The 16,998-nt window shown below is 30.4% G+C and overlaps 1 protein-coding gene across 9 annotated transcripts in view; it reads right to left on the reverse strand.

Moving 5' to 3' along the window:
• The window catches only part of LOC143073590 (cAMP-dependent protein kinase type II regulatory subunit-like), a 75,542-nt gene that overhangs the window by 17,444 nt on the left and 41,100 nt on the right, over positions 1-16,998 (reverse strand). For all 9 annotated transcript variants that reach the window (XR_012977549.1, XR_012977550.1, XR_012977543.1 and 6 more), the window contains exons 7-9: positions 16,397-16,538; positions 9,322-9,423; positions 368-442 (exon numbers count right to left, since the gene is read on the reverse strand). Coding sequence is in view for 6 of the 9 variants with exons in the window: in XM_076249267.1 (XP_076105382.1) it covers positions 368-442; positions 9,322-9,423; positions 16,397-16,538 (319 nt within the window). In the remaining 3 variants the exon portion in view is untranslated. The remainder of the gene's footprint in view (positions 1-367; positions 443-9,321; positions 9,424-16,396; positions 16,539-16,998) is intronic.

The following is a 16,998-nucleotide window of genomic DNA, read 5'->3' on the forward strand; positions in this document are numbered from 1 at the left end:
AAGGAATGATGGGCAAGAGCATGTCACAGTACAACATGCTCACATGAAGATTTATACCAATTTATAAAAGTTCATGGATTTGTTATTACTGATCAAATGTTACCAATATTTCATAGGAGAAAAGGATACAGTTTCTGCCTATCTATTATAGTTTTTAGGATAATGGACCAAGTAAGTAATATTCCATACAAATATTCATTTAAGAGCTAATTCCTTTGAAAGGTAACTTTATCAATTTACACATATTGTAATTTTAACAGAAGTTGTATAGCTGATCATTTTTTGTTTGGTTAGTTTCTGTCTGCACTCCCACAGAATTGTCAATTTGGTGTATTTCAAAATACAGTACCAACTTTATTATACCTACCTGTTTTATAATACAAGAACCTTCTTCAAATGTTTTAGAAAATAAGGCATCTGCAACATTCTGTCTTTCATAAATCTGAAAAATATAATTTGACCATATACATTAATTGCTCCTAATCATTTCCTATACTAAGTTTTACTTACCTTTAAGGTTTACAAAGCTAAGTATACAAATGGATTGCGGTTCGCACTTCATTAATTATTAGAAAAAAGGGTCGAATTTTTTTTTGATAAGTGTGTCAAAATGTTGAATATATATATAAAAAAGAAGATGTGGTATGATTGCCAATGAGACAACTCTCCACAACAGATGAAATGACAAAGAAATTAACAATTACAGGTACCCATACAGCCTTTATATCTGACATAAGAATTTATTAAATAAGATTTCCCAATATCCCCATCAAATTGTAATTCAACTTAATTATTTATTATTTTCACATATATGGCATTAATCTGGAAATCCATCAACTTAAGTACTGATCAAAAGGACTAAAGATGGATTGACAAACAGACCAGTTGAAAAATTTATATGTTCCCTATCATCGCAATTGGCCATAAAAAGTTGTTCATACATACTTTTCCTGCCAGAACTTTAAAGTTTTGAAATGCCTGCATTATTTACCTATTTGAGTTTTGTTTTCAGAATTTGGATCATTTATACATTCTGTATTTAAATATTCAATGTAGAAAAATGTGATTTTGAATTTTATTACTGAATTTTTAAAGTAAAGTTTGTGGTTTCCCTACAACTGACCTACTCATAAACTTAACAAAATTGTTGACGCTGCCACAATAAACATCACATTTTTGTCTCATGTTCTCTTGCAGGCAAAACAAAAAGTTATAGCAATTTTACAAAAAAAATATTGTAAAGAGTGAAGTCCAAAGATCAACAATTTATTTACTATCTATCAGAAATTTACATGCAAACAAATGTGTGTCAATTCAGTATGCAAAATCTTTCCGCATGAAAGCTTTTTTATCTCAGAATCTAAGACTCTGAGAGTGCAACTTCAGTCTGATTTCAATACCACTTAATGTAAAACTCTTCATCCATACGCTCAAATAGTTGTAAACTTCTGCTTCAACAGATTCAACAATGTCGTGAAGCCATTACCAAGATGATTACGTAGAACTACCAGATGAATATCAGACAGATGAAGAGAAAAATCAATTCAGGACTCCAAGGACACTGAACTTATTATGCTACAAATTTAACGCTGACTGAACCTGTGGCAGCAAGAATTACTACCCTGTTTTTCAACATTAACTAAACTGTAATATTTCCCGGGTAAAGATAAATTGATGTCTTGACATTACACAGGAAGAGTGATCTAAAGCACATAAAATTATGAAGTAAAAGGTTAAGGGAGAGATGCCAATAAAATGTGATTATAATGGAAACCTAATATAGACGACAACTTAAAGACCAAGTTAATGCTGTATTGATCTTTAATCAAAACATTTAAGTAAACATGTCTCAGACATTTACATGAAACATTTAAGAAACATAAGTTGTTGCAGGATTAAACAACCAAATTTGTAAATACCAATCCCCTGGACATTTGTCATTACACCAAAAATTATCATTATAACATAGATCTTAAATAAAAAATTCTTCCAAGCAATTCATCTACGTGTCAAATAAGCTTGTCTTATTGTAAAACATTTGATAGAGGAAATTAAATTTAAATGAATATAAAGAAGATGTAATTTGATTGCCAATGAGATACAGTTACCAATCAAGACCAAGGATGTTTACAAGCAACTCAAAATTCTTAACCAAAAGCACTGACATCTTTTCTTTTTTACTAATATATAATTTTTAATTGGCTATTTTGTGGCAGACAGCATTTATTGGTTGAGAGAGCCTGGATGCCTCCAGAGATTGACAATGTACTTTTTACATTTATTAAGTTTTGTCAAAATCCTATGCAACATGCTATGCCGTCATCATACAAATAATAATATTGGCATTTCTTCGTTAATCCAATTTATAGGTACTCCCACTGGAAAACTTAGTCTAAAAGACATACTTTACTAACATATTCAAGATTGAACAAAAAGCTTAAATCCTTGAGTTCCAATACATATTTAAATGGGTATGCATTACTTCATGTTATAGAGTTACATTCATTATATATTTAAATCCAATTTGATTGAGTTTAAATACATATACATCTTGTTCAATAAGAGAACAGCAAGAAATTAATCTGTTTGGTTTTTAAACTGAACAGTCAATCTAGAGTGAGGTACTTTATAAATTACTAAGTGGGTCAACATTAATTATTCATTATTCAGTAAGCCTTTTCATATCATTTCATAGATGCAAAGTTACATTTTATAATAGATTATTTTATAATCTTGTTTGAATGTTATTCAATAATTACAGTACAGGGATTGCTTATTTACATTCTAATTTGAATAACAAATGATTTCAGGCTTTGGTTGAATTAGAGAGGAAAGGCTAAAGAATACAGTTATACTTTTTATGTCAACTAACTATTTCTTAACTTGTCATTTGCTAAATAACTACATATAATCTTCAGTGATTGGAATATTGAAATGAAATATCAACCTCTTAAACAAGTTACAAATAAGCGGCAAGTTATATTCAGAGGCGGATTTAGGGGGGGGGCAGGGGGCCCGGCCCCCCCTTTTTGGGAAAAAATTTGGTTGCTTATATAGGGAATCACTGAAGCGTGACTGGAGCGGGCCCCCTCTTAGGTCAGTCAGTGGGCCCCCACTTATGAAAATTTCTGGATCCGCCACTGATATTTTTTTCTGATTTTTTTTTATAAAATCCTTCTTTTGTTTAGAAACTGATAAAAGCCAATATCAAAAGGATGCCACAGTATACTGGTTAAAAGATTCAATCTGAAGGTTGTACAGTACCCTATAGTTGCTTCTACATTGTTTGACCTCTGGTGAGGAGATTGAGTTGTCTCAATGGCAATCATACCACATCTTCTTATTATTTATAAATTGCTCATCATGCAAAAATGTATCATACTTTTGTTTACAGAAAAATCTGAATCAAATAAATTTGTTTACAAAATCATTCTCCAAGATTCTCCAAAAATACCCCCTCAAAATCTTAACGACTAATAAAAAGATTTGTAGATCTTCATTTGCTTCCTTATAAATTTTGCTGTATACACTTTCTCCCTATATATTTAAAAAAAAATCCAAACACACTAAAAGCTCATAAAAGTCATCATTAAAGGTCATTAACTCTAAAGGGTGAAATGAGCTAAAATCAATAATTTCAATGACACCAATACTTAATCACTCAATTTCAGCAAAATGATGGACTTTCATGTTGAACTACATTTATGTTAACTTCCTGAATATCATAATGGAGATTTTTCAGGGAGCATTTTTGATTTTCCTTCATATACATCTTAAAATTTTCATCACAGGAGACTGCAGTTGACAAATTTCAAATTGATATGTCAATTTCCTTTCTTTATGATTATATTTCAGTTGCAGCTGCTTTTATCAAATTAATTCCAACTAACAACATAGAAGTGTGGAGAAATCTGATATTCACAAATGACAAGTGACATTTCTTTACACTTTCTTGGATTCCCCAATCAGCTCATTTTGTCATTGCTACTCTTGTTAGTAAGTACAAGGTTTCAATCTCTTTTTTATACTAAAAATTATCTAAAACAGGACAAAAATTCCCATTTGAAGATATTCTATCTTTGAATTTTTTTTATTTTTTCATAAAACAAAACTGCAAGTATCGTGGGCAACTAGATAGTTTGTTGTTTGCTTAAAATTTTAACAGTAGTTTAAACCCTTAAAATTCTTGAGAATAGAACATTAACTGTAAAATCACTCTCAAAATTTTAACAGTAGTTTAAGCCCTTGAAATTCTTAGACTAGAACATTAACTGTAAAATCACACGCAAAATTTTAACAGCAGTTTAAGACTTTGAAATTCTTAGACTAGAACATTAACTGTAAAATCACACTCAAAATTTTAACAGCAGTTTAAGCCTTTGAAATTCTTAAGAATAGAACATTAACTGTAAAATCACACTCAAAATTTTAACAGTAGTTTAAGACTTTGAAATTCTTAGACTAGAACATTAACTGTAAAATCACACTCAAAATTTAACAGCAGTTTAAGCCTTTGAAATTCTTAAGAATAGAACATTAACTGTAAAATCACACTCAAAATTTTAACAGCAGTTTAAGACTTTGAAATTCTTAGACTAGAACATTAACTGTAAAATCACACTCAAAATTTTAACAGCAGTTTAAGCCTTTGAAATTCTTAAGAATAGAACATTAACTGTAAAATCACACTCAAAATTTTAACAGTAGTTTAAACCCTTAAAATTCTTAAGAATAGAACATTAACTGTAAAATCACTCTCAAAATTTTAACAGCAGTTTAAGCCTTTGAAATTCTTAGACTAGAACATTAACTGTATAATCACACTAAAAATTTTAACAGCAGTTTAAGCCTTTGAAATTCTTAGACTAGAACATTAACTGTATAATCACACTAAAAATTTTAACAGTAGTTTAAGCCCTTGAAAATCTTAGACTAGAACATTAACTGTAAAATCACACCTAAAATTTTAACAGCAGTTTAAGCCTTTGAAATTCTTAGACTAGAACAGTAACTGTAAAATCACACTCAAAATTTTAACAGCAGTTTAAGCCTTTGAAATTCTTAGACTAGAACATTAACTGTAAAATCACACTCAAAATTTTAACAGTAGTTTAAACCCTTAAAATTCTTAAGAATAGAACATTAACTGTAAAATCACTCTCAAAATTTTAACAGCAGTTTAAGCCTTTGAAATTCTTAGACTAGAACATTAACTGTATAATCACACTAAAAATTTTAACAGCAGTTTAAGCCTTTGAAATTCTTAGACTAGAACATTAACTGTAAAATCACACTCAAAATTTTAACAGCAGTTTAAGCCTTTGAAATTCTTAGACTAGAACATTTACTGTAAAATCACACTCAAAATTTTTACAGTAGTTTAAACCCTTAAAATTCTTAAGAATAGAACATTAACTGTAAAATCACTCTCAAAATTTTAACAGCAGTTTAAGCCTTTGAAATTCTTAGACTAGAACATTAACTGTATAATCACACTAAAAATTTTAACAGCAGTTTAAGCCTTTGAAATTCTTAGACTAGAACATTAACTGTAAAATCACACTCAAAATTTTAACAGCAGTTTAAGCCTTTGAAATTCTTAGACTAGAACATTAACTGTAAAATCACACTCAAAATTTTAACAGTAGTTTAAACCCTTAAAATTGTTAAAAATAGAACATTAACTGTAAAATCACTCTCAAAATTTTAACAGCAATTTAAGCCTTTGAAATTCTTAGACTAGAACATTAACTGTATAATCACACTCAAAATTTTAACAGCAGTTTAAGCCTTTGAAATTCTTAGACTAGAACATTAACTGTAAAATCACACTCAAAATTTTAACAGCAGTTTAAGCCTTTGAAATTCTTAGACTGGAACATTAACTGTAAAATCACACTCAAAATTTTAACAGCAGTTTAAGCCTTTGAAATTCTTAGACTAGAACATTAACTGTAAAATCACACTCAAAATTTTAACAGCAGTTTAAGCCTTTGAAATTCTTTGACTAGATCATTAACTGTAAAATCACACTCAAAATTTTAACAGCAGTTTAAGCCTTTGAAATTCTTAGACTAGAACATTAACTGTAAAATCACACTCAAAATTTCAACAGTAGTTTAAGCCTTTGAAATTCTTTGACTAGATCATTAACTGTAAAATCACACTCAAAATTTTAACAGCAGTTTAAGCCTTTGAAATTCTTAGACTAGAACATTAACTGTAAAATCACACTCAAAATTTCAACAGTAGTTTAAGCCTTTGAAATTCTTTGACTAGATCATTAACTGTAAAATCACACTCAAAATTTTAACAGCAGTTTAATCCTTTGAAATTTTTAGACTAGAACATTAACTGTAAAATCACACACAAAATTTTAACAGCAGTTTAAGCCTTTGAAATTCTTAGACTAGAACATTAACTGTAAAATCACACTCAAAATTTTAACAGCAGTTTAAGCCTTTGAAATTCTTAGACTAGAACATTAACTGTAAAATCACACTCAAAATTTTAACAGCAGTTTAAGCCTTTGAAATTCTTAGACTAGAACATTAACTGTAAAATCACTCTCAAAATTTTAACAGCAGTTTAAGCCTTTGAAATTCTTTGACTAGAACATTAACTGTAAAATCACACTCAAAATTTTAACAGCAGTTTAAGCCTTTGAAATTCTTTGACTAGAACATTAACTGTAAAATCACACTCAAAATTTTAACAGCAGTTTAAGCCTTTGAAATTCTTAGACTAGAACATTAACTGTAAAATCACACACAAAATTCTAACAGCAGTTTAAGCCTTTGAAATTCTTTGACTAGAACATTAACTGTAAAATCACACTCAAAATTTTAACAGCAGTTTAAGCCTTTGAAATTCTTAGACTAGAACATTAACTGTAAAATCACTCTCAAAATTTTAACAGCAGTTTAAGCCTTTGAAATTCTTTGACTAGAACAATAACTGTAAAATCACACTCAAAATTTTAATAGCAGTTTAAGCCTTTGAAATTCTTAGACTAGAACATTAACTGTAAAATCACTCTCAAAATTTTAACAGCAGTTTAAGCCTTTGAAATTCTTTGACTAGAACATTAACTGTAAAATCACACTCAAAATTTTAACAGCAGTTTAAGCCTTTGAAATTCTTAGACTAGAACATTAACTGTAAAATCACACACAAAATTCTAACAGCAGTTTAAGCCTTTGAAATTCTTTGACTAGAACATCAACTGTAAAATCACACTCAAAATTCTAACAGCAGTTTAAGCCTTTGAAATTCTTAGACTAGAACATTAACTGTAAAATCACTCTCAAAATTTTAACAGCAGTTTAAGCCTTTGAAATTCTTTGACTAGAACATTAACTGTAAAATCACACTCAAAATTTTAACAGCAGTTTAAGCCTTTGAAATTCTTAGACTAGAACATTAACTGTAAAATCACTCTCAAAATTTTAACAGCAGTTTAAGCCTTTGAAATTCTTTGACTAGAACATTAACTGTAAAATCACACTCAAAATTTTAACAGCAGTTTAAGCCTTTGAAATTCTTAGACTAGAACATTAACTGTAAAATCACTCTCAAAATTTTAACAGCAGTTTAAGCCTTTGAAATTCTTTGACTAGAACATTAACTGTAAAATCACACTCAAAATTTTAACAGCAGTTTAAGCCTTTGAAATTCTTAGACTAGAACATTAACTGTAAAATCACTCTCAAAATTTTAACAGCAGTTTAAGCCTTTGAAATTCTTTGACTAGAACATTAACTGTAAAATCACACTCAAAATTTTAACAGCAGTTTAAGCCTTCGAAATTCTTAGACTAGAACATTAACTGTAAAATCACACTCAATATTTTAACAGCAGTTTAAGCCTTTGAAATTCTTAGACTAGAACATTAACTGTAAAATCACACTCAAAATTTTAACAGCAGTTTAAGCCTTTGAAATTCTTAGACTAGAACATTAACTGTAAAATCACACACAAAATTCTAACAGCAGTTTAAGCCTTTGAAATTCTTTGACTAGAACATTAACTGTAAAATCACACTCAAAATTCTAACAGCAGTTTAAGCCTTTGAAATTCTTAGACTAGAACATTAACTGTAAAATCACTCTCAAAATTTTAACAGCAGTTTAAGCCTTTGAAATTCTTTGACTAGAACATTAACTGTAAAATCACACTCAAAATTTTAACAGCAGTTTAAGCCTTTGAAATTCTTAGACTAGAACATTAACTGTAAAATCACACTCAATATTTTAACAGCAGTTTAAGCCTTTGAAATTCTTAGACTAGAACATTAACTGTAAAATCACACTCAAAATTTTAACAGCAGTTTAAGCCTTTGAAATTCTTAGACTAGAACATTAACTGTAAAATCACACTCAAAATTTTAACAGTAGTTTAAACCCTTAAAATTCTTAAGAATAGAACATTAGCTGTAAAATCACTCTCAAAATTTTAACAGCAGTTTAAGCCTTTGAAATTCTTAGACTAGAACATTAACTGTATAATCACACTAAAAATTTTAACAGCAGTTTAAGCCTTTGAAATTCTTAGACTAGAACATTAACTGTAAAATCACACTCAAAATTTTAACAGCATTTTAAGCCTTTGAAATTCTTAGACTAGAACATTAACTGTAAAATCACTCTCAAAATTTTAACAGCAGTTTAAGCCTTTGAAATTCTTAGACTAGAACATTAACTGTATAATCACACTTAAAATTTTAACAGCAGTTTAAGCCTTTGAAATTCTTAGACTAGAACATTAACTGTATAATCACACTAAAAATTTTAACAGCAGTTTAAGCCTTTGAAATTCTTAGACTAGAACATTAACTGTAAAATCACACTCAAAATTTTAACAGCAGTTTAAGCCTTTGAAATTCTTAGACTAGAACATTAACTGTAAAATCACTCTCAAAATTTTAACAGCATTTTAAGCCTTTGAAATTCTTAGACTAGAACATTAACTGTAAAATCACACTCAAAATTTTAACAGCAGTTTAAGCCTTTGAAATTCTTAGACTAGAACATTATTAACTCTGTAATCACACTCAAAATTTCAACAGTAGTTTATGCCCTTGAAATTCTTTTACATAAATATAAGAGATACATTTAAAGGGGTTTTCATTTTACCTAACTTTATGGAGTGATTCCAACTGCACTCATCAGTTAACTAAATTAGAAGTGACAGGTAACAAAATGCACTCTAATAATGTCTTACAGGTAAACATGAGAGGAAATTTCACCTACACTGCCCATTCTTCGTGCCGTTAAAATCTTAAATCACATAAAGATTAAAGGTAATAGAAACAAAACAAACCTCTAATGCTTTTAATACTGGTACACCTTCAATAAGTTGCTCGTACATCTTCCTTTTGTTGAATGCAGTTTTCAAAACTATTCTCCTAAATGTCTGCCTATCCTAAAAGGGAAAATATAAAATCTATTAACTGTTTTACTCTGAAGACACATATACTTTACTGTTAATCCTAAAATAAGTTAAAACATATGACATGCCTTAATAATGTAGACATGGTAGTATTGTACTGCATTTATCTAAGAGCTATTTCCCCAAAAGTGTGTGTGAGGGTTTGGGGCCACATGATATTTTATCTGTGTGTAATAGTAGTTAAAACAAATATGATTCCGCTGCAAATGAAAATGAAGATTATAAATGATGGGGTACTAAAAAAGTTGTCAAACCCCCTATTATTTCCCCCAAAAAACTACCCTCATTGACCCTAATATGTTTTAATTTTACAATTAGATCTTTTCCCAGAGGTTAATCAGAGTAGCTACACTAAAGTACAGAAGTTTTTCAGTAGACCTACTGACACCTTATATTATGGTTTCCCATCTATAATAATCAATTTTCACCAAATCTTAACTTCATAGGATTATAGTCAGTCATGTTATTCACTAGGGAAATATTCAGACTGCCATTTCCATTTTTCTTCACATTAATAGCAGTCTACAAGGTATATTTCTATTTTCCTAAAGCATTATTACTAATTATGTATAAGGAAACATTCTGTAGACAAAGTCTTAAATTACCTATTTATACAATATTAATGCCAACATTTCTGATGCATGAAAATACTATTGTTTTGAGTTTCCAATGAAGTCATTGATCAGAATGAAATATATCACATACACGCCACTTGATCAGTGAAATGTCAATGACATCCAACAGCCAGTCAATATAACAGCCCACCTAGAGTATTATTCTACTTAATAACAACTTTTCCTGGTAATGCAAGGATCATTTCTTTGTGACAGCAGTTTTTAAATCTAATATCATTCTACTTTTGTCTTAAGAAAAAAACAAACATTTTAACTGTGTTCTATGAAATTAATCTAAAAAAAGAATTAACAGACTCTTAAATTGGTCTAAAATATCTTAAATGCTACAAATTCAGAAATTATTGCATGTGTATATCCTTGTGGTTTCTAAAGAACAAAAATGCAAGATTTATTATTGCAATTTATCAGATCTAAGAATGCAAGTTCTTATGATTGCAATCCTCACCAAGCCATATTGTTCCCATTCATAAAAACCTTGCAATAATTTCTAAATTAACAGTACTATATTTTGGCAATTGCAAATAACTGTATTTCAATTGAAGAAATAACAAATGGTACACATTCAACATTTTAAGAAAGAGGTATAAGTCTAAATTAACACAGCTAGCAGTATTTTGTTAATTCATTGGAGTTACATTTCACATGACAATTAGCCTGTCATTTAGTGGAACACTACCCTTTTAGTTCAATCCATTTAAATATAATGACTACAGACCATTCAATCAAATTAACTTAATTTCCATATTATATAAAAACAAAAACATCCTTTAGCTAAGATAATGGACAAACAGAAAGGCAAGCCAGTGCACCTGCTGCTTTATTACACAGGAGGTTATAAAGTAGAATTCAATCTGAATGTCATTACAAACTATAGAAAAGGGAATCCATTTGTACGGCACACTTAATCTTTTTTAAATGAGACAAAGTTTTAGCATGAACACAAGTGTTAGTCAATATCAAGTGTATTTGATATATTTATTATGTTAAATTATCTTTCTACTAAACAGAACCTATTTACTTTTTGCATTTCATGTCATAAATTTAATATTCTAAAAATTATGTCATCTTCAATCACTTCAAAGGATATTTATAGCTATAACCTTAGATGTAGTTTCACTTCATGGTGCCATAAATTTGAATTTTTTCCACAAACTTTTCATTAAAAATTTTAACCAGATGCTCCGCAGGGTGCAGCTTTATAAAACGGCAGAGGTCGAACCCTGAATAGTTGGGGCAAGTATGGACACAACATTTAAGCTTGATATAGCTCTGAATTTGGATTGTGATTAAAAAGTTGACCCAAAATAGGTTTCTGACACAGAATGAATGTGCTCTAATAACTTAAACTTAAAAACTTAAAAACTTAAAAAATTTAAATTGGACATTTACCTATTATGGTCCAATATATACAAAATCTAAATACATGGTTAGATTCAGCATAGCATAGAACCCCAAGAACTCAATTTTTGATGAAATCAAATAATGTTCAATTTTAGACCCTTTGGACCTTCATGTAGACCAATTTGAAAACGGGATAATACTGTGTAATTGAATATTTCTTGCTATTGCGCAAAACTGTGCAATTAAAAATTTCTTGCTATTGCACAATATTGTGCAATTAGATATTTCTTGCTATTGTGCAATACTGTGCAAATGAAGATTTCTTACTAGTGCGCAATACTGTGCAATTGAAAATTTCTTACTTTTGCACAATACTGTGCAATTGAAGATATCTTGCTATTGCGCAATACTGTGCAATTGAAAATTTCTTGCTATTGCACAATACTTAATATCATAATTTTTTACCCCAATTTAGACCAACTTGAAAACTGGGCCCATAATCAACCAGATGCTCCACAGGGTGCAGCTTTATACGACTGCAGAGGTTGAACCCTGGACGGTTGGGGCAACTATGGACACAACATTCAAGCTGGATTCAGCTCTAAAGTTGGATTGTGATTAAATAGTTGACACAGCATAGGTTTCTGACACAGAATGAATGTGGTCTAATGAACTTAAAATATTTTTTTATGCCTTTGAGCAATTCACTATGCTGTTGAATATTAATCCTCTCAAAAAAATGTTTGAAGAAATTTTCTTTCTATTTATGAAATCTGAAATGAGAAAAATTTAACCCCCCACCCCCATTTTTTTTTCACATCCCCCTTTCCCTTTTTCCAAAACTGATCTCAATTCAAATTTCTAATGGAGTTTGCAACAATAACTACTCATTTAAATACATCATAAAATAATAAAATTTAAAATAAAGTGCTTGTTATCACTGAATGGTAAAGATTGGTTGGTAGTAAACGTGAATATACAAATGTAAACAATGATTTAAGTTGATTCAACTACTATTCTGGACAAAGAAAGATAACTCCAATTGAAAATGTCTTGCTATTGTGCAATACTGTGCAATTGAAAATATTTGCTATTGCACAATACTGTGCAATTGAGGATTTCTTGCTATTGTGCAATACTGTGCAATTGAAAATTTCTTGCTATTGCACAATACTGTGCAATTGAAGATTTCTTGCTATTGCTGAATACTGTGCAATTGAAAATTTCTTGCTATTGCACAATACTTAATATAATAATTTAGGATCCTGATTTGAACCAACTTGAAAACTGGGCCCATAATCAAAAATCTAAGTACATGTTTAGATTCAGCATATCAAAAAAGCCCAAGAATTCAATTTTTGTTAAAATCAAACTTACTTTAATTTTAGACCTTTTGGACTTTAATGTAGACCAATTTGAAAACGGGACCAAAAATTAAGAATCTACATACACAGTTAGATTTGGCATATCAAAGAACCCCAATTATTCAATTTTTGATGAAATCAAACAAAGTTTAATTTTGGACCTCGATTTGGACCAACTTGAAAACTGGGCCAATAATCAAAAATCTAAGTACATTTTTAGATTCAGCATATCAAAGAACCCCAAGGATTCAATTTTTGTTAAATTCAAACAAAGTTTAATTTTGGACCCTTTGGACCTTAATGTAGGCCAATTTGAAAACAGGACCAAAAATTAAGAATCTACATACACAGTTAGATTTGGCATATCAAAGAACCCCAATTGTTCAATTTTTGATGAAATCAAACAAAGTTCAATTTTGGACCCTTTGGGCCCCTTATTCCTAAACTGTTGGGACCAAAACTCCCAAAATTAAACCCAACCTTCCTTTTATGGTCATAAACCTTGTGTTTAAATTTCATAGATTTCTATTTACTTATACTAAAGTTATGGTGCGAAAACCAAGAATAATGCTTATTTGGGCCTCTTTTTGGCCCTTAATTCCTAAACTGTTGGGACCTCAACTCCCAAAATCAATACCAACCTTCCTTTTGTGGTCATAAACCTTGTGTTTAAATTTCATTGATTTCTATTTACTTATACTAAAGTTATTGTGCAAAAACCAAGAATAATTCTTATTTGGGCCCTTTTTTGGCCCCTAATTCCTAAACAGTTGGGACCAAAACTCCCAAAATCAATCCCAACCTTTCTTTTGTGGTCATAAACCTTGTGTCAAAATTTCATAGATTTCTATTTACATAAACTAAAGTTATAATGCGAAAACCAAGAAAATGCTTATTTGGGCCCTTTTTGGCCCCTAATTCCTAAAATGTTGGGACCAAAACTCCCAAAATCAATCCCAACCTTTCTTTTGTGGTCATAAACCTTGTGTTAAAATTTCATAGATTTCTATTCACTTTTACTAAAGTTAGAGTGCGAAAAACTAAAAGTATTCGGACGACGACGACGCAGACAACGACGCCAATGTGATACCAATATACGACCAAAACATTTTCAATTTTTGCGGTTGTATAAAAATCTAAGTACATGTTTAGATTCAGCATATCAAAGAACCCCAAGAATTTAATTTTTGTTAAAATCAAGCTAAGTTTAATTTTGGCCCCTTTTGGCCCCTAATTCGTTTGGACAAAAACTTCCAAAATCAATCCAAACCTTCCTTTTGTGGTCATAAACCTTGTGTTTAAATTTCATAGATTATTATTTACTTTTACAAAAGTTAGAGTGCGAAAACCAAATGTCTTTAGACGATGACGACGACGCCGACGTGATACCAATATACGACCAAAAAATTTTCAATTTTTGCGGTCATATAAAAACAACAATGTTTAGGTGCAACTCAATTTTAGAAACATTAAAACAGAATGCTATTGCGCATCTTTACTTGTTTTTTTTTGTGTGTGTAAGTGACCCCTAATAAAGGTTACTGAAAAGTTATTCCTCCCTATGCCAAACTTTCTTTATCTATAATGGTTGCAAGATAATATGCAATACTTGTTTATAGGTTACAATACACCATTAGATTTTATGGGCGCAGCCATTTTATGAGCATAACATGGTATTCAGAATTAAGAGTATGACTTATCCTGATTGGTCGATATGTGCGCCCGTTGTTTTTTATTATTAGAGACTTCGTGCACTCTGCTTTATACAAAAGGCAAAATAAAAATTATTCCGTAGCCCTAAAGGCACTGAGATGACTTTTCAACGCTAGGACAAGACACGTATTTTTAAGGGCAAAATTGATAGGCATGGGAGATAAGTACAAAATACGCTAAGAAAAGCAACGCGAACCTATATTTTTTGGACCAAAAAATACTGTCATAATAACTTTTCTTTGATTCTAGCAAGGTTTCGTTAAGAAAATCAACTTTCTAAAGTCTGTATCTCGAAAAAGGCTACTATTGTCGCCTATGGGGAAATTAATTGTTTATTTCAATCTATACAGCATCGACATTTCTTTATCATAGTGCTCAAAAAGTGTCAAAAACAGCCATTTTACTTGAGATTTGATGTGAAACCGTATTTTTTGGTGACAAATGAAATATTGATTATCTAGTTTTTAAGCTATAGTCTGTTTCATATTTGTATTGCGTTTTACCTTAGAAACAAGGGTGGGCTCGATTTTTGACTTACTGTGGAGCGAATATGTCATTTTCTGAAGTTCTGTTGATTTGTTCGAAAAGAGCAAGTACACATCTAGAGTTTGTGAATATAAATCGATTTTTAAACATAACAATCTCGACCCAAATGCTGTTATCGAAATTATCAAATTCAGCGAAAATGTACGAAAATGATCCCCTTCGAACATTGAAATGTTCACACGAATTACAAATAAAAGAATAAGAATAGGCATGCCATTTTGTAGTTAACAAACAGTTATCGATGTTAAAACACAAATTTTTACACATATTTCATATTTTGAAATGCTATAGTCTGTTTCAAAAATGTACTTTTTTACGAAAATGGTTTCATTTAAAACTGTTTTTCGAAATTCACCGTAGTAGTTACATATTGGATTGGTTTTGGTATCAATATAATCAGTACTTGATGATATATAAAGAATCATTGGAGAAAGTGGGCATTATCTTCAGGCCCTTTTTAGCAGTACCGCATTTACTCAAAAAAAACAGATTTTTTTTCTTCACATTTTTCGACTGGGGTCACCTCCGATAAAAAATTGTAAAAATTCAGAGAGGATTGCCAGAACGTTTTAAAGATGATTTATTTGTGGCATATATATTTGTGCATCTAACGCACTATGAATTGCACGATACAAGAAAGTATTAAATGCCGTATAGGTTACAATACACCATTAGATTTTATGGGCGCAGCCATTTTATGAGCATAACATGGTATTCAGAATTAAGAGTATGACTTATCCTGATTGGTCGATATGTGCGCCCGTTGTTTTTTATTATTAGAGACTTCGTGCACTCTGCTTTATACAAAAGGCAAAATAAAAATTATTCCGTAGCCCTAAAGGCACTGAGATGACTTTTCAACGCTAGGACAAGACACGTATTTTTAAGGGCAAAATTGATAGGCATGGGAGATAAGTACAAAATACGCTAAGAAAAGCAACGCGAACCTATATTTTTTGGACCAAAAAATACTGTCATAATAACTTTTCTTTGATTCTAGCAAGGTTTCGTTAAGAAAATCAACTTTCTAAAGTCTGTATCTCGAAAAAGGCTACCATTGTCGCCTATGGGGAAATTAATTGTTTATTTCAATCTTTACCCTTATAATCTGTCTAATCCCTTGGTGGCCATGCTGGTAGGTTAGATTATTGTAATAACAAACAAGATACTCAAAGTTTGATTATATTTGGCCCAGTAATTTCAGAAGATTTTTGTAAAAGTTAACAAATAACAGACACTAGAATACAACAGAAACTGAGTGATGAGAAAAGCTCACACTGGCCCAAAGAAACAGACAAAAAAAATCTGATTTTAACTAAAATTAATTAAGGGACCAACAAAACCTACCATTGCCCATAATGTTCCTTCTGTTGTGGCAACTATTGTGGCTGCTCGTGGCATATTGTACATTAATGCTAATTCACCAAAGCTTCCGTTCGTGTCATAATTTCCTACCAGATTGCCATTTACAAATATATCGTATTTTCCACTGAAAGAAAAGATATAAATGTGTCATTTAGACTAAAATATATACTAATAGACAGGAAATACAATTATTTTCTTTTACAAAGAAAATCAAAACAACATGTCAGTCAGATCAAACTACATGATACTGAACAGGAAATTCTTTCATCCTGGTGGAATTCTCTTATGTATACCATCATAGCAATATATCGATGATAGTACGGACTGCCCATCTAAACCAACTAATTCTGATTAAAATGGAAATGATATTGTCAAGATAATAAGAACAGACTTCAGATATCAGATATTTACGTCTCAAGATACCTAATATGGTATGTATTAAGTATTAGTCACAAAAGACTTCATTACTCTACCAGCGTCTTTTGCAAGATTCTTTATTGATAATGGATTAATAACTTAGAATGAAGAGAAATTATGTATTATCAGCTGCATTGGAACAATTGTCAAGGTATTTTGACAAAATT

The sequence above is a fragment of the Mytilus galloprovincialis genome, chromosome 1, assembly GCF_965363235.1.
Source record: "Mytilus galloprovincialis chromosome 1, xbMytGall1.hap1.1, whole genome shotgun sequence".
In the NCBI taxonomy this organism is placed as follows: Eukaryota; Metazoa; Mollusca; class Bivalvia; order Mytilida; family Mytilidae; genus Mytilus; species Mytilus galloprovincialis.